This window comes from Balaenoptera borealis (genome assembly GCF_965194805.1).
Source record: "Balaenoptera borealis genome assembly, chromosome: 3".
NCBI classification, from domain to species: Eukaryota; Metazoa; Chordata; class Mammalia; order Artiodactyla; family Balaenopteridae; genus Balaenoptera; species Balaenoptera borealis.
The window spans coordinates 85,626,970-85,648,833 of record NC_138866.1 but is presented as its reverse complement, the minus strand read 5'-3'; the positions used below and the strand labels follow the sequence as shown (position 1 = coordinate 85,648,833).

Here is a 21,864-nt window from a genome sequence, read left to right as displayed (position 1 = left end):
AATATTCAAAATGTCCAGAATACAATCTTGAATTACTCAGCTTAAGAAGAACCAGTGAAATCTGAACTCACATGGGAAAAGACAGAAAACAGATGCCAGTGCCAGGATCACAGATGTTAAAATTATCTCAAAAAGACTTTTAAAATCAGCTATTATGACCATATTCCAGGAATGAGTGGGAAGATAGAAAGTCTCAGCAAAGAAATAGAAGATATAAAGAAGAACTAAATGGAAATTTTAGAACAGAGAAGTACAGTAATGGAAGTGAAAAACTCACTGGATGGGGCTTCCCTGGTGGCACAGTGGTTGAGAATCTGCCTGCCCATGCAGGGGACATGGGTTTGAGCCCTGGTCTGGGAAGATCCCACATGCCGCAGAGCAACTAGGCCCGTGAGCCACAATTACTGAACCTGCACGTCTGGAGCCTGTGCTCCGCAACAAGAGAGTCCACGATAGTGAGAGGCCCGCGCACCGCGATGAAGAGTGGCCCCCGCTTGCTGCAACTGGAGAAAGCCCTCGCACAGAAACTAAGACCCAACACAGCCAAAAATAAATAAATTAATTAATTAAATTAAAAAAAAAAACCTCACTGGATGGGCTCGGTAGCAGAGAGGATATAACAGATGAATAGGTCAGTGAACTTAAAAATAGATAAATAAAAATCCAATTTGAAGAATAGAGAAAAAAAGTTAAAAATAAATAAATAAGCAGCTTCAGAAACCTTGAGACTATCATAAGATCTAACATTTGTGTCATCAGAGACCCAGAATGTGAAGAGAATGGTTGTGGTGTGGCAAAAATATTTGAAGAAATAATGGCATACTGATTGGAAAGGAAGAAATAAAACTGTCTCTGCAGATGGCATGATTGTATATGTAGAAAGTCCCAAGGAATCCACAAAAAAATTCCTACAATAAATGAGTTTAGCAAGTGGTTCAAGGTCAGCCCACAAAAAGTAATCATATTTCTGTATACTAGCAATAAACAATTGAAAACTGAATTTTAAAAATATCCATTTATAGTAGCTCCCCCAAAGTGAAAGAATTAGGTATAAATGTAGCAAAATATGTATGAGATCTCTATGCTGAAAACTGTAAAACCCTGATTTAAAAAAAAAGTAAGAAAATTTAAATAAATGGAGAGACATGTATTCATGAATTGGAAGATTCACTATAGTTAAGGTGTTGATTCTCCTCAAGTTGATTTATAGATTTAAAGCAATAACAACAACAACAGCAGCAAGAATCCCAGCAGCACTGTTTGTAGTTATAGAGAAACCAATTTTAGAATTTGTATAGAAAGGCAAAGGACCTAAAATAACCAAAACAATTTTGAAAAAGAAAAATGTTGGAAAAATCAAACTACATGATTTTAAAACTTAGTACAAAGCTACCACAATCAAGACTGTGATATTGGCAAAGGGATAGACATATAGATCAATTAAATAGAATAGATTCTAGAAATAGACTCACACAAATATGGCCAAAGTTGCAAGTGGAAAAAGAATAGCACTTTTGATAAGTGGTGTTGGAACAATTGGACATCCAAATACAAAAATAGTGAACCTTGACCTAAACCACACACATTATACAAAAATAAACTTAAAATGTACTTCACATCATCTTCCCAGACCAGGGCTCGAACTCGTCACCCCTGCATTGGCAGGCAGATTCTTAACCACTGTGCCACCAGGGAAGCCCTCTCATTTCTTCTTGTACTTATAATTTTTACTTTATATTTTGATTCAGTACTATTTGATGCATATTCATCTGTGAAAGTTATATTTTCATTTGAAATTGTCTCTGATAATAATACAATATTTGTCCTGATTATTGCTTCTGAACTGGAATTTTGAACTGGAATTTGATATTGTCTTAACAACCTCAGAACCACCATGAGGATTAAATGAGATGTTTACATGTCCTGAGCACTAAATAAATGTCAGCTATTATATCTCAAAAATAAATAAATAAAAAAAATAAAATGTACCACATCTAAATGTGAAATATAAAGCTATACAGCTTTCAGAAGCAAACATAGAAAATCTTTGTGAGCTGGTGTAAGCAAGAAGTTCTTTCACATGATACCAAAATCATGATTGATAAAAGAAAGAACTGATGAATTGGACTGAATCAAATTAAAAGCTTTGCTTGCGAAAGACACTGTTAAGAGAATGAAAAGACAGATTATAGACTGGGAGAAAATATTTGCAAATCACATACCTGCAAAGGACTTATATTCAGAATATGTAAAAACTCTGAAAACTCAACAGTAAGAAAACAATCTAATTAAAAATCTTTAATGGGCTTTGGCAGAGAGGATATAGAGTGGAAAATCAGCTCAGCAAAAGATGTTTAACATAACTAGCCATTAGGGGAATGCAAATTAAAGTCATGGTGAATTCCTGCTGCACATCTATTAAAATAGTATAAAACTTTTGACAATACCAAGTGCTGACAAGGACATAGAGCAACTGGAACCCTCATACCTCGCTGGAGGGGATGCAAATCGATACAGCTCCTCTGGAAAACAATTAAACATATACTTACCATATGTTCAATATGGATTCACTCTGTGACCCAGCAGTCCCACTCATAGGCATTTAACCTAAAGAAATGAAAATTTACATTCATACAGAAACATATACATAAATATTTATATTAGCTTTATTCTTAATTACCAAAAATATGTCCTTCAAAGAGTGAATGGCTAAATCAACTGTGATATATCCATACAATGGAATACTATTCTGTAATAAAAAAGAATGAATTACTGATAAACACAACAATTCTTAATTTCTTCTTCTTAAGGAAATCACTTCAGGAACCTCCTAGTCTGCTCCAGTTAGGCCTGGTTATTTTCTATATTCACAGCTATTGTCCTTGGATCACCCTGCAGTGTCTTCCTGGGGACTCCCCTTGCTTCTCTCTTATATTGTATGCCTTGTTGAATCCCTTTCTCTTTTTCGTTTATTCTTATTTTAGTGAAGCACCCCTCTACTAACTTCCTGAGTAAAGGGTGCATGGGAGATATATTTTTGAGACCTCTCTTGCATATCTACCCTGATGTTAAAAAACACTGGCTGGATATAGAATTCTGGATTGAAAATAATTTTGCTTCAGAAATTTGTCTTCAGACTCACTGTAGTGGTTGAGAAAGGTAATTCCCATTGTGATTCTTGTTACTTTGGCAACTTGTTTTTTTCTTTTTCTCCAGTGTTGTGCCATTTGTGTATTTTCATTTAGTAAGCCAGGCTGTGTCCTTTATTGAAACTTGCAATCTTAAAGTTTTTCTTGGGAAATTTTCTTGAATTATTTTGTTGGTGGTTTCCACCCGTTTATTTTATCTATCTTCTCTTCTGGAACACCTACCTGTTATGCAGATATTGGGCCTCTTGTAGTGGTCTCCTAATTCTTTATCTTTTCTCTCTTTTTTTAAACATATTTTTGTAATAGTTTAGTACATTTTAAAAATAGATAGGGTGAGGAAATCATGCTCTTTTTTTTTCATTCTAATCATAAAAGCCTGCTAGTTTTAAATTGGCCATTGTGATAGGATAGTCTTGTTTAAATGATGAAATTCCCTGTGTTGGTTATCTAGACTGAAGAGTTTGGAAACTTTCTTCTGCCTTTAGCTCCTGGTGAGCTACTTAGAACCTAAAGGATTGTTAGATGGGCATCCTTATGAATGCTGATAGGAGCCTTTATTCCTTAGACTCCTTGGCTGAATTATTTTTCCTAGGGACTTGGCTTAGAAGACACCCTTCCTTCTTTTGGTATCACTGTCAAGTTAACTCAATCAAGCTCCAGGCTCTATGATGTATTCTAATCTAATCTCTTGCTTTCTCTGTAATGCTTATTCTTCATTTTTATAAGCTATAATTTGATCTTGTATGCCTATATTGGTCTTGTAATACATTTATTGCTTCTAACAAGATTGTAAATTCTTTGAGGAAGGGACCTAGCCTTATACTTTTCTATCTCCCGTTGGTGTGGATATTTCATGAGTTATTATTAGGGTAGATATGGTTTGTTTGTTTTTGGTGAGGAGTGGGGAAATATGAGGAGTAAATGACAGATGGATAAGGAAGCTAATTTTGTTGTATCTTTAGCAGTCTAATTGTCCAGCTTTGCAGAATCCCCTTATTTGCTAATTTGTAATTGACTTGTAATTTGTTCTTTGAATTCCAGAACATCCCCATTTAGTGGGTTAGGGATACTTTTAGTTCAGGTTTTCACTTTATTACTAAATGGCTTCTTTTATTTAAAAAGAAAACTAATTGATGCCCATTTTGATTGATTTACTTTCCTCTAGCAGCAAGTTATGTAAAATTACTTGCCTTTTGCATGACGTTTTACTCTTATTAATATTTAACACTGGGATGTCGACCACCAAACCACTACCTGCCATAGTTTTAAGCTCTTGAATTGAAAGCAAGAGTAGTAGATGATCATCTGAAATTGTAAGAACAAAAAGATTCTTTAGGTTATGTGTATTTAGTTAAGCATATAGCATACCTCTTCCTTTGAGGAAAAAAAGAGCCTTAGATGAATAGAAATCCTTTCTTATATCACAGTTAAAACCTGTGTTTAACTAGCAAGGTCCTACTTTGCCTATAATATCTTTAGATATTATCTGTCTATCTAAATTAAGTCTACTTCTTACTGTCTTTTTTGGGTGGAGATATCACTGATTATTTCTCTTTTGTACAGAGCTTGCTGATAGTCCACAAGCATTCCCTGTAGGGTTAGAGTGGTCAAGAGCTAGAAGATTTAAGAAAAAGCCTTAGTGGTGATATTTTGAGTGGTTGGTAAAGATCTGGTTTGTATGTTCAGGATTCCTTTTGTCTTTTAGCAGATTTCTAAGAGGAGACACATAAGCAGAAAGTTAAAATTGGTTTGTTGATATATTTCCATCCTGTGTTTTCTTGTGGTCAACAACCTATGATTCCTAGTGGTCAGTGCTGCCTTGCTGACTTCTCTTCTTTCTCTAGTTCCATCTGTGCACCAGATTCTGCTGCTCTTATTTGTCTCTAGGAAACTCTTATTTTAATTGTCTTGTTTATTTTTTCCCCCTCAGTGCCTGGCTAGGTGACTAACTTGCTAAATATCTGAAAATCTAATCCTGAGTATTAATTCGTTAATATTACCTCCTACAGGGATATTTAGGTTTTAAGAGCTGTATTTGATTTGAGGAGGCAAGGTTGAGGGAAATAAATGTGAGCAAAAAATAAGGTAGAACATTTGTGAGGGACAATAAAAAAGAAACAGACTTCAGAGTGTATAATTCTTGTTAAACTGAAGGAAATGAGGTTTGATAAGTAATGTAGAATGAATCTTGAATTCCAGGCTCACCATTTTAATCTTATTTCTTCAGGCATTATTGTTTATGGTCTCTTGAGCAGGCAAATGATAAAAACAGTTATTTGGGGGAGATATCCTATGAATAGGGTGTGGGCAGTGACATTATGGGACATGTTTGGCCTGGTCCACTGAAGTACAGTCAGATTTGACAGAATGGATGGTGCCAAAGAGAGGCACATGCTAGGTGAGCCTGGTCAGTAGAGCCAAGATTTGAACTTATATCTGTCTCCTTCCAAAATTAGTGCTCATAATCACTAAGCTTTAATGATAGTAATAGGGAGCATATATTGAACATTTATTATGTACCAGGCAGTATATTGAGGATTAGACACACTTCTGATTTCACTTGTGCAGTAACTCTTTGAGGTAAGTGCTATCTTACTCTTCATGTGGCTTGTAGAGGTTAAGTAACAAACTAGCAAGTGAAAAAGCTGATATTTAACTCAAGCAGTCTTGAGCACATGCACTTTTCCTCCACACCAAGCTGAAAGATTCAGAGGTGGGATATGCTTTAGTTATATTTTGATGGTTTCCTTTGCTGTGCAGAAACTTTTTGATTTACTGTAATCCCACTTGTTTATTTTTGCATTTGTCATCTTTGACCTTGTTGTCAAGTCCAAGAAAATCATTGCCAAGGCTGATGTCAAGGAACTTACCCCTTGTGTTTTCTTCCATGAGTTTTATGGTTTCAGGTCTTATGGTCAAGTCCTTAATCCATTTTGATGGATTGTTGATTGTTGATGTTTGATAGTTGATTTTTGTATATGGTATAAGATAGGGTCTACTTTTCATTCTTTTGTATGTGGCTATCCATTCGATGCTCTTTTTTCCTGCGATTATCTTTTCCATATTGTGAACTTTATCTTCATGTTGGTTTCTTTCACAGTTGAGAGACGATTGCCCATAGCAACTGAAAGGGGGCTATATTCTTTCTCTTTAAATATAACATCGCTTCTCATAATTATATGAAGGTATTGAGTTTTGCTCTGATTAGAACATCCCTGAAACAATTATACTTGTTAGAGTAATATCATGCATTGATTATCTTAAGTCTTGAATATCTAGTTTTCTTTCCATCATCAAAGTGATCTCAATTTCTAGACTATTCTGATTGGCTTAGAGCAATTAATGCCCAGCCTTGCCTGAGAGTGAATCAGACTCATTGAGACAGTGGATATACAATTGAGGAAGATCGTTCCCCAAGGGAAATTTGGGTGCTGTTAGTATGGAGGAATGAACACTGAATAGTTAATCAAGAAAATGATTTATAAATATATTATCTCATTTAATTTTTTTCAATAGCTCTGCTGAAGAAACCGAGACTTGCTCAAGGTCCCGTAATTATTAAGTGGCAGAGTTGAAATCTAACTCAAAGCCAACTTTTTTTCTTTACAGCAGTATTGTGTCTCCTTCAAAGAAAAATAATAGGTTGTCCTGCATCATATATGGCATTAATGACCCTACCTTCTAAGATTCAAAAGTGATTTTCTACAGATTCCTTATTTAAAACTTAATCATCACAAGGTACCAAAAGTTATGGGGTACAGCTTAAGCAGTACTTAGAAGGAAATTTATAGCAGTAGACACCTATATTATGAGGCCAGAAAGATCTTCAGTAAATAACCTAACCTACCACCTTATGACACTAGAAAAAGAAGAGCAAATTAAACCTAAAGCAGGCAGAAGGAAGGAAATAATAAAGATTACAGTGGAAATTAATAAAAGAGAAAACAGAAAAACAATGGGGAAAAATTCACAAAACCAAAAATTGGTTCTTTAAAAAAATGAACAAAATTGACAGACCTTTAGCTAGACAGACCAAGAAAAAAAAGAAGATAAATTACTAAAATCAGGAATGGAAGAGGGGGCGTTTCTGCTGACCTTACAGAAATATAAAATGGATTATAGTAAGGGAATGCTATGGACTACATGACAAAAAATTAAATAATTTACATGAAATGGACACATTCCTAGAAAGACCTAAACTGTTGAAACTGACTCATGAAGAAATAGAAAATATGAATAGATTTCCTTCTCAGTCTCCTTCACCATTTCCTTTTTCCTTCCCTGACGTGTTGGTGTTCTGGCGTTGACCCGGTTCTCTCAAACTATCCATCTTCTTTGGTCAGTCAACTCCGTTGACAATACACAGATCTATTACTTTATATAGTTGACCTCTGTTAAACTCTACCCCTAAATTTCTAACACAACTTGCATGTCCTATAGATAAATCAGTGCAAAATCCCCAAACCAGAAATCATTATCCTCTCTCATACTTTTGTCTTGGTTTATATTAATGCAGTTTACCTTGTCCACTTAGCTTAAGCTAAAAGTCTTCCTTCACTTTCTTCTCTTCCATAATCTGTCTATTCTGTCTCTTAAAGCTTAACTTGAAAGCTTAATTCTCACTCCCAGTGCTTTAATTTGAACCTTCCTTATCTTTTACCTCGTCTGTTGTTTTAACCTCCTAATTGATCTCCCTGCCTTAATCTCTTACATAAATCAGCATCTAATGGTGAACAGCATTACCTTTCCAAAACACAGGCCAAATCATGTAGCTTCATGCTTGAAAACCTTTGAACTACCTCCTCCCATCCCCAAATGTCACCCATTATCTAATAATGAGTCAAATCTGAATTCCTTTATGTGGCATTTAAGACTTTAGTGTACTTTTCTTGTCTCAGCATGTCCCCCACCTGAGCCTACGTTTTAACTATTATCCAGCCCTCTAGCCTTGTTAACTCTATTAATTATCTTCCATACATGCTTGGATCCTTCACACTTTGTGTCCTCTTAGAATACTCTTTTCATATATTTAAAATTTAGTGATTTAACTCTCATGAAAAGCCTCATAAACAAAATTTTCACATCTTCTGTGTGTCCACAGCAATTTGTCTATCATGTAGAGCTCATCATACTGTATTACAATTTTTTGTTTATATATCTGGGCTGCGAATTCCTTGAGGGCATGGATCTTACTTAATTTATCTTGTATTCCTAGTGCCTACTTTAGTTTTTGGAACATAGTAGGTCCTCTTGTCTGTGTTTTGTCATAGTCTTTATTTATCTTTTAGTTTTAATATTTATTTACAAGGTGTTCCTTGACTTCAAAATCTGTTTCAATTGTTTCTGGCATAATGGATAAGAACAAAGGCTCTAGAATCAAACTGCTCCATCATTTTCCAGCTGTGGGGTCTTGAACAAAGTACTTAACCTCACTAAGCCAGCATTTTCACATTGGAAAAATAGGGAAAATAATAATACGCTATTAAGTTGTGAGGATTAAATACATATAAAGCATTAATATAATGCCTAGCATAGTATGCTTCATATTATACATGCTTTATTAGTTATTGTTATTTCTATTAATTTGTTCATTCACAAATATCAGTCAGGTGTTTCACTCTTTGCCAGGTACTGTGGGGTAGGTAGCAGAACAGACAGACATGGTCCCTGTACTTATGGAGTGATACCTCAGTTTGTACTAGTTATTATAAAAGTTATTTTAAGAATTGCTCTAAGTGGTGGTGAAGAATTACTGTTTCAGTTAAATTGTAGTTTCTCCGCACTTCCAAAAATTTGTACGTATTTATTGAACTAACTTTATTAAGTAGTTTCATTAATTGCATATATCTAAAATATAAGATCAGTAGTGTACTATGTTATAATGTATGAGATAAGAACTCATTAAACTCTTACCTATAGCAGTGAAGATGTACCAGGGAATCCTAGAAAATTTGCTACTGACTTTGTGTTTTGGTTACCCTTTAAAGGGTCTAGTTTATTTGATTTTTATCGTTTTAAAAGTAGGGTGGTTTTAGTATCAAGAGATAAATAGTATTCTGACATGACTTATCATAAAGATATTTTAAAAAGGGCATTCCTAGAGGAGTTAACTTTTGTATGGCCTTTTGTTATTAGATGATTTAAACGTCTTTGTAATAGAGGTGCTGTGTTTAAATGTTACATGATAGGAAGGTGGAATCTTGGGGAATGGATAATAAGAAAATACTTTAAAATGATTTTTTAATTGTTTCTATGAAGCTGAGGAAAAGAGTAAGTTACCAATAGGTGGTCATTTTAATCCTTTCATTCCTACTACAATTTATTAGATGACTTAGTTGTGTAAACATATGTAAAATATATGTAAAGTGATATACATACATTGTACACATTGTGAATTATTGTTCCCATTGCACCTGTTCTTGCTAGTTATGGCCCTTTTCAACAAAAGCACAGAGAATGAGAGAACAATGTGATAACCTAGATGCAAAAGAGAAGTGTGGAATTATTAACTAAATTAAATCTGCATTGTATTTATATTTTAAATCAGGCAGTGGACTAATTCTTTTTGATTGTTGGGATGTATTTCTTAATAGTCTATCAAAATTTGTCATTCTAGCTCTTGGTCTGTGACTTCCTCTCTTTCTAGGCAAGCTTATTCAAAGATTACCCTCATTGTCTCATGTTCCATTTACTCTTTAACCCATTATAGACTAGATTCTGTCCTTTCCACTCACCAGCAACTTCCTAATTTTTTATATTAATGAGCACTTCTTAGCCTTTCAGTAGTATTTGTCACTGGCCACTTCCACCTTAAAATGCTCTTCTTTGGTTTCTGTGATCTATATCCATTTCTCATAGTTTGCTCTGAGGCTGTTACTCTGTTTCCTTCATGGGCTCTTTTATTTCTGCTCATGCTTTAAATGGTTCATTTTCTAGAATTCTGTTCTTCGGTTTCTTTTCTTCTCATTATTTATTCTTTCAACTTGGAAATCTTCCATTAATGTTTGTAGTTCCATCTGCCTTCCATGAACCAATCCTTCCCCAATGTATTTCTGGAGTTCAGCTTTTTGTCTCAGCACCAGGCTTGAAATTACAATTGTCTACTGAATTCAACTGGTTGTCCTCAAACTCAACATTCTGATATCCCTTAAAATCTATGCAACCTACTATATTCTCTTATTTTGGTACAACTTTTACTTGTGCCAATTTTTAGTCAAAAACTATATCTTTAGTATCTCTCAGATTTATCCTATTTTTTAATCTATAATACATAAGATTCAAAAAAAAAGGTTCAAACCCTTATTCTCTCTCGAGATATTGTAACTGTCAGCAGAGTGACCATTCTGCCTCCATATTTGACCTCTCTATAGTCGATCTTCCTCATTGCTACCATAGTGATGTTCTAAAATGGAATGTTTTAAGTGTTTTTCTTTATCTTTTAGATGCTTCTCACTACACAGCAGTAGTTTCCAAACACCTGGATGTTTCAAAATCATCCATGGCCTGTCTGCTTTTGGGTCATTTAGAGAACTTTTGAAAGCTCATATCCTGTGTCTTCTGCCACAGATTCTGAATCAGTATAAAGTTTAGGAGTTTTCAAAAAGTTTCCCAGATGATTTTGATAAGCAGCCAGGGTTGGAAAATACTGACTTATACATATGGTTCAGATTCCTTATCGTGGAGTCCAAGACCCTTCTGGATTTGGTGCCTGCCTGTTTCTCCAGCATCATCTCATTCTGTTCTCCCTCCCTTCATTCACTGTTCTCCAGCCTGATTCCCTCTTCTGGCCCTGGAATCCACCAGTCCTGATCCTCTTTTAGCACCTCTGTTTGCTTTTGCTGAATCAGGGGCAGGACCCTAGCCTCTGTCTGCTCCATCTCTGCTTCCCTCTGCATTCTAGCCACTAGCAGCTCCTTGGATTTCACATGTGGAACTCAGGTTGAAAACCACTGAGCAAATCCAAATCAATAAGGCCCAGAAAAATGAAGTGACTCACTGAGTCTATAATGGTGAATGGCAGACCATATCTAAAATTCAGGGTTTATATTCCTAACATAGTTCTTATTTATTGCTCTTCTGTGCTTTCAGATGTATCATGTCTGGGCAAGTTGATTTGAAATGACCTCTTAATTCTTTCCTTCCTAAATAAATTATCATTCATTTGTTCCCTCATTTATTTGTTTATTTATTCATTTAGTAAACATGTATTTGACTACACAAAGAGCAGTGTAGGATATGGAGGGAGATGGGTAGAAAATTTGAATAATACTAATCTCCTGTCCTTAAGGTTCTTAAGATAGGTCCTTTACATTCAATCATAAAATACTATACAGAAAAACAAATTATTAATTTTTAAGAAGAGAAACTGTAGTATAACCTTTTCTACTGTCTTCTTTCTTTCTTTCTTTTATCCAGGGAAAGACCATGTTTGTAGATTTATTGGCTGTGGGAGGAATGATCGATTCAACTACGTGGTCATGCAGTTGCAGGTAGGTTACTTTGAAAATGTGTCTTAAAATTGTCCAGTTTTGATCAAAGTACCTAATTATAGTAGATATGAATAAAATTAACAACATTCTTGGTATCATCTCAGAATGTTTTATACTATGCAGATGGAACTTTATTTAAACAGACCTGATAACAGATTTTTCCAAAGATGGAAGGGTTGTCTCTGTCAACTATTTAGTTGATGCATATCTTCATTGATTGTCATCATTGCAAAGTTTTTGATCCTCACATGGATTGCTGAATATAATATGAGTTTTGTCCTGTCCCTGTCCCTTCCTTCTCCACCTTTCACTACCTTAAGGGCTCTAGTTTTCCATTTTCACGAGTATCAACCTTGACTGCTTGAAAATTTAAGAATAAGATGAGATAGGGGAGAAATGCCATTCCTCTTTCTCTTTATCATTAACATAGCTCTGTTCCCCTATCCTTTAGATGGAAAGTGAAGTTGGGTTGGGTAGCAGATGCAAGAAATTCAGAAAGGGAGCATTGAAGTAATGACTACAGCAAGGAGAAGAGGGAAATCATCCCATTCTCTCTGACACTGCCTCTGCCCCTGAATGAACACACACACACACACACAAACACACACACACAGAGCTCTGAACCTGTAGTCACCATCAGTGTGTAAAAGCCATAGTTCAGGGACTTCCCTGGTGATGCAGTGGTTAAGAATCTGCCTGCCAATGCAGGGGACACGGGTTCGATCCCTGGTCTGGGAGGATCCCACATGCCGCGGAGCAACTGGGCCCGTGCGCCACAACTACTGAGCCTGCGTGCTGCAACTACTGAAGCCTGTGCGCCATAGAGCCCATGCTCCGCAACAAGAGAAGCCACCACAATGAGAAAGCCCGCGCACCGCAATGAAGAATAGCCTGCGCTCGCTCCAACTTGAGAAAGCCCACTTGCAGCCACAAAGACCCAACACAGCCAAAATAAATAATAAAAAAATAAAATAAAGGCCATGGTTCACTTTGCTGCCTAGTTTAGGGTTCTCAGGGTTTCCCTTCATCTTTAGCAAAGTTTGTTTTAGGCATTTGGTTCTTTTATTTTATTTTTTCAACTTAGCTACATAGTAGTGATTTCAGAGACATAGATCCTGGCCCAAATTCTTCCTCTTCTTTTTTTGTTTACCTCAGCTATCCTTCAGCATTTGATTTAGATCTATAGATATTAATCTCCCTGCAGACTGTAGCCTTAAAGTCTTTGAATCATGTGATTCACTACTCTTGAGCCAGCATAGTTTTGTTTCTTGAAGTAGCTATCCCTGTATCTTTTTAGGTCATTAGTATGGACCATTCTGTCTTTCACTTTGACCAATAATAATATAACTTTTTGTATGCTATTTTATAGTTTTTTTCTGGATTTATCATGCATCTTATTTGATCCTTATCATATCCCCTGAAGAGGACAGGACAGGTTTTATCCCCATTTTGCAAATGAAGAGACTTAAGCTCAAGGAGGTTTGTGGTTTGCCTGAGACTGACTAACTTGATGGGTGTTAGGACTTGATGGAAGCCTGAGGCCAATATTCTTGGCACAATAAAACTATTTTTGTCTTTTGGCTACTACTGACTGGAGAACGTGGACAGTCTTTTTTAGTCTGCAGTCTCTCTCTCAGTCCTAGCATATACTCGGTTTTATTTTATTTGCACTTACCTTAATCTCACTTTCTGGAAATGGGAAGGCTCCTAGTCTGGGAGAACTAAGGAGGCTGGTGTATATCAGATAACGATGGGTTTTGTGACCTTTTGCAAGCGCCTATGGACCCATCCAAGAACTGTTCGATTTGGCTTGCATGCTGTATTTTTTCCTGTCATGAGAAAATTAACCCACCATTAACCTCCCATCCCTACAGTTATGGTTGACTTGATTTGAGGCAAGACTAAAGCTGTTATAACTGTTCAAGGGTTCTTTCTCTTATTTGACATATTGAAGATGACTGCTGGGGTTTCCCACATATATTTTAATAAAATTTATATGGTCAGACCCAGCTTCTCACTGACATTTCTAATTTTTTCTAAAAATTCTCATTGTTCTGAAGTTAACTTCAGTCTTTTCCTCCTGGCAATTCAATTATATAATATCTGCCGTTAAAAATTTTAAGGAATAATCCTGTTTCTCTTGTAGAAATTCTAGCTATTTACCATTAAAATGGTTCTGAAATCTAATAGGGTTCAAGCAGTCACACATGTTTCTTTTCTCATTTCTACTAGGAAGACCTTGGCCAGGTCTCATTTGATATCCTGTCACCATTGAGGCTTTACATGATCATCCTTAGTATAGCCAAAGGGTGATATTTTGTGATAAGCATATCACCTAGGAAGGGGCAAAAAATGTTTTGAATCCTGTAACCAGTACAGATATAGATCTAGATTGCCTAACATCAGGACTGCTATATATTTTTAAACTTTTTATTATTGTGGAAAAAATTAAACATAAACAAAAGTAGAGCGAATAGTATAATGAATATCCATGTACTCACCACCCAGCTTCAGTAATCATCAATATATGGCCAATCTTATCTGAGGTGTAGTCTCCCTTTCCTCTCCTTCCCCAGATGATTTCAAAGAAAATCCAAGGCATATTTTATCTGTAAGTATATCAATATATATTTCTAAGAGTCAAGGATTCTTTTTTTCCCACTGTTAACCATAATGCACAGTAATATCTTAATAACATCAATTATCAAGTCAATCTTTAGATTTTCTTGATTGTTTCTCTCCCTTATTTTTTTTATATTTGTTTTACTTGAATCTGGGTCCAGACAAGGTTCACACATTGTATTTTGTGCATACATATCTCTTAAGCCTCTTTTAATCTTTAGGTTCCCTCTCATTTTTTTTTTCTTACAGTTTTCTTTTTGTTGTTTGTATTGTCATTGATAAAAACAGAGTCATTTGTCATGCAGAAGTTTCCATATTCTGGATAAAGTTGCCAGTGATTTTTCTCTTAGGTTTTATCAACCCATTAGTAATCACTGCCTAGATTCCTTACTTCAGGGGGGTTGCAAATGTACTGTTGTAATTTTATAATTTCTTCTTTGTTTATTAGCTGGAATTCTTTAAAAAGCACTCCACCAACTATTAGGTTATCCTAAGGTACGTTTCACACAGAAGGGAAGGACTAATGTTTGATTCTTTTATTTAAAAGTTTTCAGAATAATGAGTTGGTTCCTCAATACGGAACTTTGATAGCATCCTTACTTTCTGATTCCTCTTAATGAGAAATGGTATTTAGAGATGACAGTCTAGGTACTATGGGTGCCTGCTGCCGTTGGGTTGGTCATTGTTTTAAATTCTTTTCAAGTGGATAGGTTCAGGATTTTTTTTTTTTTTAAAGAAAAAATATATCATAGTTCATACTGATATTTCCAGTTCAAATTTGTGGCGATAGAATTGCTGGCATGTAACTTCTTTGGTTTTATATTTTCATCTCTTTGCCTAATATATGTAGATGAAATGATATGGTTAGAATTTACATGAGAATAATCCAGTATATGTGTGTAGGAAGGGAGATGTTGTGTGTTGCATAGGGGGAGGGGAGGAGTGGATAACAGATGAAACAAGATTGGCCATTAATTGATAATTGTTAATTCTGGGTGATGGATAGGTATATGAGAGTTCACTCTTTCTTTAGTGGCTGCATAACAGTCAGTAAGATGACTGAACCATAATTTATTTAACCATTTCATTTATTGATGGATGTATAGATTGTTTTTAGTTTTTATCTGTAACAAATAATAATCACCTGTAATATATACCCTGAAGTATAATTTGGTGGATCAACCTGCATGTATGTACCATGTTAATAATTCTTTTCCCCATACCCTTGCCAGCTTTGTTTTTATCTTCTCAGATTTTGTTAATTGATACCTTAGATTTATGTTTTAAAAGATTTAAAATTTAAAAAGCATTACTAATATCATAAATACACTTTAATTGATTTCCTTTCAAAAACTTTTATGATGGTAGAATTTGTTTACAAATAAAGTTCCAGTATTACCTTAGGTATACATTTGGCAGTCAAAATACTGATTTTTGAAGAAAAAAATTATTGAAATGCTAATAAAAGTTATTAGGTACTCTCATGGGATTATAAAACGCATTGCCCTAGATTATCAGTCATTTTACATTTGCTGAGGATGTAAAGAACAATAAAATAAATTCCAGTAACATTAAAAAATAATAAAAAAGTTAACTACCAATTAATGCTGTGGGGAAACCACATTTTTTTTTTTTTTTTTTCCGGAAACCACATTTTTAAAGAGGATATGAAGTATTAAAGGCTCCTGACTTTTCTGTAATTTTTCAATTCTTGTATTACTTGATTACTATTTAATATTTTATTTTAAATGGTATTTAAGTCACTTAAGAATTTATTACTTTTTCAGAAGTGAATTAACTGTCTTTAGTTGAGGTAATGGTATTAGTGGTATTAATCCCAAACACACACTATAAAATTTTGGGTATAGAGAGATTAGGATGTTTAAATCCCCTTGTAATATAGGAGCCAGTTTCCATTCTTTGGGAGGTGGAACTGCAGCGTCCTAGCCTGCTCTTCTCATCAGATTGCTTGTTTGTTACCTATGCAATAAGGAATCTTCTGGGTAGAGCAGCACTGTGCAGTGGAAAAAGAACACTTTCTAGTCAAACAGACTTAGATTTGAAAACAGTTTTACCTTAACAGGTCAGCATTATTTAAAGTCTCTGAGCCTCAGTTTCCTCATCTGTAAAACAGGAATAACAACTTCTATTTAGGGTGCTAGGGACTAAATACAGTCATGAATGTAATACATCTGGCACAAGCTAGATAAATTCATTGCTTTTATCTACTGCTATAAGTAATCGAGTGTTTGTTTCATATCATTTTTATTTATAATAACAGTAATTAGCATTTATTGAGTACCTAGTGTGTGCCAGACAGTATTCTAAACACTACATGGATCTTGTTTAATCCTTACAAAACAATGTAAGGTAGGTATTATGGGCCCCATTTTATAAGGAAACTGTGACACAGAAAAGTTAAGTAGTTTGTATAGGAATATGTTAGGCAATAATGAGGAATTACTGCCCTGTGTATATATCTTTTTTAAGTAATCAAGACTATATTTTGTTATAACATCAGTGACAAAGGGAAACATGTTGACTCAGAAACATATTATAGATGTAGAATAGACAAAGACAAATACTGTATGATATCACTTATATGTGGAATCTAAAAAAATACAATAAACTAGTGAATAAAACAAAAAAGAAGCAGACTCACAGATATAGAGAACAAACTAGTGGTTACCAGTGGGGAGAGGAAAGTGGGGGTAGGGGCAGTATAGGGATAGGAGATTTTTAAAAAGGGTTATTATTATATGAAATCATATGTGTGAAACTTCAGAAAATTGTGAAGTTCTATAGAATTTAAAGAACCCTTCATTCAGAAAAAAAAGTTAAAAGAAACATAATATGTTAAAAAAAAAAACTTTGGTTATTCTTAAATTTCTTTGAAATGTTCATGCATTATCTTAAGAGAATCTCTTCTCTTGAGTGAGAGGCTCATGATTCGGGTAAAATCCTTGCTATTTCAGTCAAAACATTTTTTAATGGTAAATGAGCAATTCTCTACTCTTATACGTTTAGTACAGTACTTGAAAGTGTTTATTTGGTTTCCACAGGGTCGGAATCTGGCGGATCTACGCCGCAGCCAGTCCCGGGGCACATTCACCATTAGCACTACTCTTCGGTTGGGTAGACAGATTCTGGAGTCTATTGAGAGCATCCATTCTGTGGGATTCTTGCACCGAGACATCAAACCGGTAGGGGGCCTTTTCCTCCAGATCACAGAATGAGTTTGCTTGGTACTCTTAATCTTATGATGGGACACAGTAAATTACAAATGTAGCTTTCTATATTAAATACAAGGTAGTATTTTAATTTCTGTGGCAAAGATGTAAACTTAAAGTACATGTAACTTGCCTTTTAATTTTAAAAAAAATGATAATTACAAGCTATAACTTATAATAAAGAGCTTTTCCCATACAATGAAAATGTTGCTCAGCAGCCAAATTAAAAATTATTAATGCTTCACTATTATTATTATATGTGTTAACATTGTCAATTACTTAGCCTTACACCTAAATTAATAGTTATTCTTTGGATTTCTTTTTCCTGATATTGGTTAAAAATATATACATATGTTGCTTTTAGGTGTTGGCATTGTGTTCTTTGAACTATTTCTCAAGTGACAAATTATACTTATAAGAAACCATCAATTATGAAAGAGCTTGCTTTTTCTCCTGAGTGCTACAGTGCCATATATAGTATTTTTTTCTATTCTGTTTTTTCTTAGAAATTGTCATTTCTGTAACTGTGAAATATGTCTTTATTTTCTCTTTCTTGGTTTTTGTATTACAAGGGGAAATGACCCATTTCTGATATGCTGTATTTACTATAAATTTATCATATGTTGGTTGTTGCAGTTGAAAATTATTTCCATCTGTTGCTACATGATTTCTAAAATTAAACAGTTTACATGAAAATGCTAACTAAAATTAACATAGTTGAGTCAGACTTAATGTAACGTAGATATCTCCTGCTTTTATTTTTATGTCAAGTTAAACGTCATTATTTGAGAACCATGGTGATTGAAGAGTTCCCCTTTTGATTAGAAAGCTCCCTAAGTAGAACAGTATTTTAAAATAAAACAGTATTTTAAAATAAAAGCTAACAATTCTATAACAATTTGACTTTTGACTTTTTTTTTTTAAATAAATTCCCTTATATACCTATCTTTGCAAGTCTGTGGTCATTTAATGTTACATATATTTTTATTAAGGGAAGAATGCAAAGTGTATTTTCCTTAAGTCTGTTTTGAAATGTTTCCTTAAATTGTATTTTAATTTTTACATGTAGTGAAATTCAGGTTCATGATGCTTATAGGAAATTCATTTCAATTTCTGAACTATGTATTCTATTTTGCTCACTCCTAGTTCCTCCCATTTTTAAAAGTAAGTAGTGACTAAGTCATTTAAGTAGTGACTTAGACTAGAATTTCAAGGAACTGAGAGTACTGATTCCAGTTAAGTCAGTGTTGTGTTTTATGTAAATTTATACAGTCACATAAATTTTTTGTTGCTCAAAGTTCACCTGATCCTAGGCATTAATAGAACCCACAGCAAAATTATGTATTAATATCCAGTAAACATCATTGACTAGAATAGTATATTTGGGACATGTGTATTATATAGAGTTTAAATAGAAGAATTAAAATAGAGGAAGGATAAGGTATAAGGACTAAGTATAATAATAATATGTATATTTTCCTTCTTTATTTTTCTAGTCAAACTTTGCCATGGGTCGCTTTCCTAGTACATGTAGGAAATGTTACATGCTTGATTTTGGCTTGGCTCGACAATTTACCAATTCCTGTGGTGACGTCAGACCAGTAAGATTTTTCATATTATTAAATATTTGAGAATTAACTTATTATTTATAGTATCACGCTTTTTAAAGAAATGCTAATTGTGTATCAGAATGGATGTCATCCAGGAAGTATCATATAGATTTTATGATTACTTTATAGATGGTGTTAATTAATTTTATTATTGAGAGTTGTGGCTTTTAAAAGCATGTACATTAGACGCAGATTTAGAGCGGTCTTATAAGAACACACATTACCACTTTAGCATCAACGGTCTTTTTGCAGTCTGAGTCTCTCTTTGTACATCCTACTCTTCTATTTCAGTTACCATATTTTTCATACCCAGAATTTCCATTTGGTTCTTTTTAAAAATTTCTCTTTAGTGATATTCTCTGTTTGATAGGGCATTGTAATTATACTTTCCTTACTTCTTTAGTCAAGCTTTCCTTTATTTCTTTGAACATATTTATAATGCCTACTTTGAAATCGTCTCCTGTTATATCCAACAGGAGAAGAATGTAGTCATTCTTATAGTCAGTTTCTGTTGCCTACTTTTTTTTTTTACATGTATGGGTCACACTTTCCTGTTTCTTTGCCTGTCATATTTTTTTGTTGTTGGAAACTGGACATTTTAGAAAATATATTATAGCAATTCTGGGTACTGGTCCTCCCTTCCAGGGCTTGTTAGTGTTATTTGCTTATTTATACGTTTAGTGACTGACTAGATTACTTTATCCTTCCCCCACATCCCAAGCACATAGTGTTAAGTCTCTCTTGTTGCCCCTGAGGGAGGTGCAGCTTTGGGTCTGCCCATCGTCACCCTGGAATGACAGTGGTACTGGTAGGGCTCTCCTCCACACTTTTTCTGACCACATCCAGTTATTAAACCTGCTGATTGCTGGCTGATTGCTCTGTTGCTTAAAACAGTGCCCCAAGACGTACATTCCTTGACAGACTAATCCAATCAAATTGTGGCTCCTAAAATGGAATAGTTTTGGGTTTTTTTGGCCGCTGCTGCAGGCTTGCAGGGTTAGTTCCCTGACCAGGGATTGAACCTGGGCCCTCAGCAGTGAGACCACAGAGTCCTAACCACTGGACTGGCAGGGAATTCCCTTCTGAGGTTATAGTTTGATGTTTGTTCTGACCCCAGAAGGGCTCCCCCACCTGTCTTGTTCCCCTGGTTCTCACCTGGCCAGCCTGTAGTCTAGGCTGTATCCTCAGATCCACAAATCCTCCCAATTCGCTTTACTATAACCTCCACTATTTATGAGAGGGTCTTAAGTTTAATTAACTTCACTGTTGCAAATGAAATAAGTTCCTTTGGGAAGAGATTGGGAGATATCTTTTTTACAGCGTTCTTCTGTCCACAGACAAAATCTCTGACCGAGGGCTCTGGAGTTGGGGGTGAGGACTATGGCAGACTTCTCTCTGGGTGACATCCTCTCTTAGGAGCAGGGCCCTCTGGTTGAGATCGGGACAGTAGCCTGAGGTCTCTTGGCTTGACTCTCCTGGCATGGAACCACTGCTTCATGAGCCAGGAGAAGGGCTTTTGGGGCCCCAGTATTTTCAGCACACCATGCCCAAGGTAGAGCCTTCATTCCATGAGTGGAAGCTGGGTGCAAGTAAGGGGCTTCCACCTCTGTACCACGCTTGCCCATGACAGCCTCCTCAGCAACAGGCAGCTGGGAGAAGATGAGAAATGCTGAAGTCCTGCTCCTACACGAAGAAAGCCCTCTGGCTCGGAACTGGGGAAGGAGGGAGCCCTGTGTTCTCGGCTGCAGCATCCTGGAGTGGAGCCACCCCTGCTGATCTGGAAGAAAGGAAGGAGGGGGAGCGGTTTTGGTTCAAATACCATAGACTCTAGCTTTTCTTACTGACTTTTCATGAATATGAAATAGCTGTTTCATCATTTGTTGTTTGCTCGAAGGACCATTTCCAGAGGCTATGGTTATTTTAAATTATTTTTACCAGCTTTACTGGGGAGCAGGTCGGTAGAGCTCCTCATATTGTCATACTGGCAGTTGATCTCCCCCTACATTTCTTTAATGTCTACTTTTATTTTTAATTTATTTTTTAATTGAAGTATAGTTGATACAATGTTGTGTTATAATGTCTACTTTTATACTTTTTGTTTCAACTTGGTACTGACTATGATTTTCATTTCTAGCAGATTAGTTGCACAGAAGGTGAAACACTGGTTTTGAATGAGCTAACTATGTAATAATAGACTTGTATACAATAAATGTAAATTATATTTAAAATATAGGCACATGAAAATTTAAACACCTAGAAATTATAAGAGAATCTTTTTGGTTCCGGTGAAGGTCTTGCATTAATAGATAGCAAGGCAGGTGATGAATTTGGGTCCCATGCAGCTTATTAGACTTGAATATATTTCTGGAGTCTCATTTCTATTACAAGTATCTTTTTTTTTTTTTAGTTTTTAGAATATTATGAGGTTATTATTTATTCACTTATAAAACACTTATTAAATGAGCACAGATTATGTGTGAGGCATGGATCTAGGTGCTGGGACTGCAGCGGTGAACAGCAGACCAAAATGAGGTTCTTATGGAGGTTATATTTTAGTGGTGAAGACAGATAATATACAAATAAATACATAATTTTAGATTGTGATAAATTCTACAAAAAAAAAAAACAGCAGAAAGCAGGGTATTGACATAGAGAGTGATGGGCAGTGAGGCTAGGAGACTATTTTAGAGGTATTAGAACAGACTTCTCTAAGGAGGTATTGAGTTGAGAGTTGAATGAAGTATGAGAGCAGGCTGTGTGACTT

The 21,864-nt window shown here is 35.2% G+C and overlaps 1 protein-coding gene across 7 annotated transcripts in view; it reads left to right on the top strand.

The window, feature by feature from the left end:
* TTBK2 (tau tubulin kinase 2) overlaps positions 1-21,864 on the top strand; it is a 139,202-nt gene that overhangs the window by 51,093 nt on the left and 66,245 nt on the right. For 6 of the 7 annotated variants that reach the window (XM_082388721.1, XM_082388720.1, XM_082388723.1 and 3 more), the window contains 3 exons: positions 11,565-11,638; positions 17,323-17,463; positions 18,987-19,091. In XM_082388721.1, coding sequence (XP_082244847.1) covers positions 11,565-11,638; positions 17,323-17,463; positions 18,987-19,091 — 320 coding nt within the window. Of the gene's footprint in view, positions 1-2,984; positions 3,160-11,564; positions 11,639-17,322; positions 17,464-18,986; positions 19,092-21,864 lie in introns of all 7 variants that reach the window. The other variant, XM_082388726.1, reaches the window with a different exon arrangement.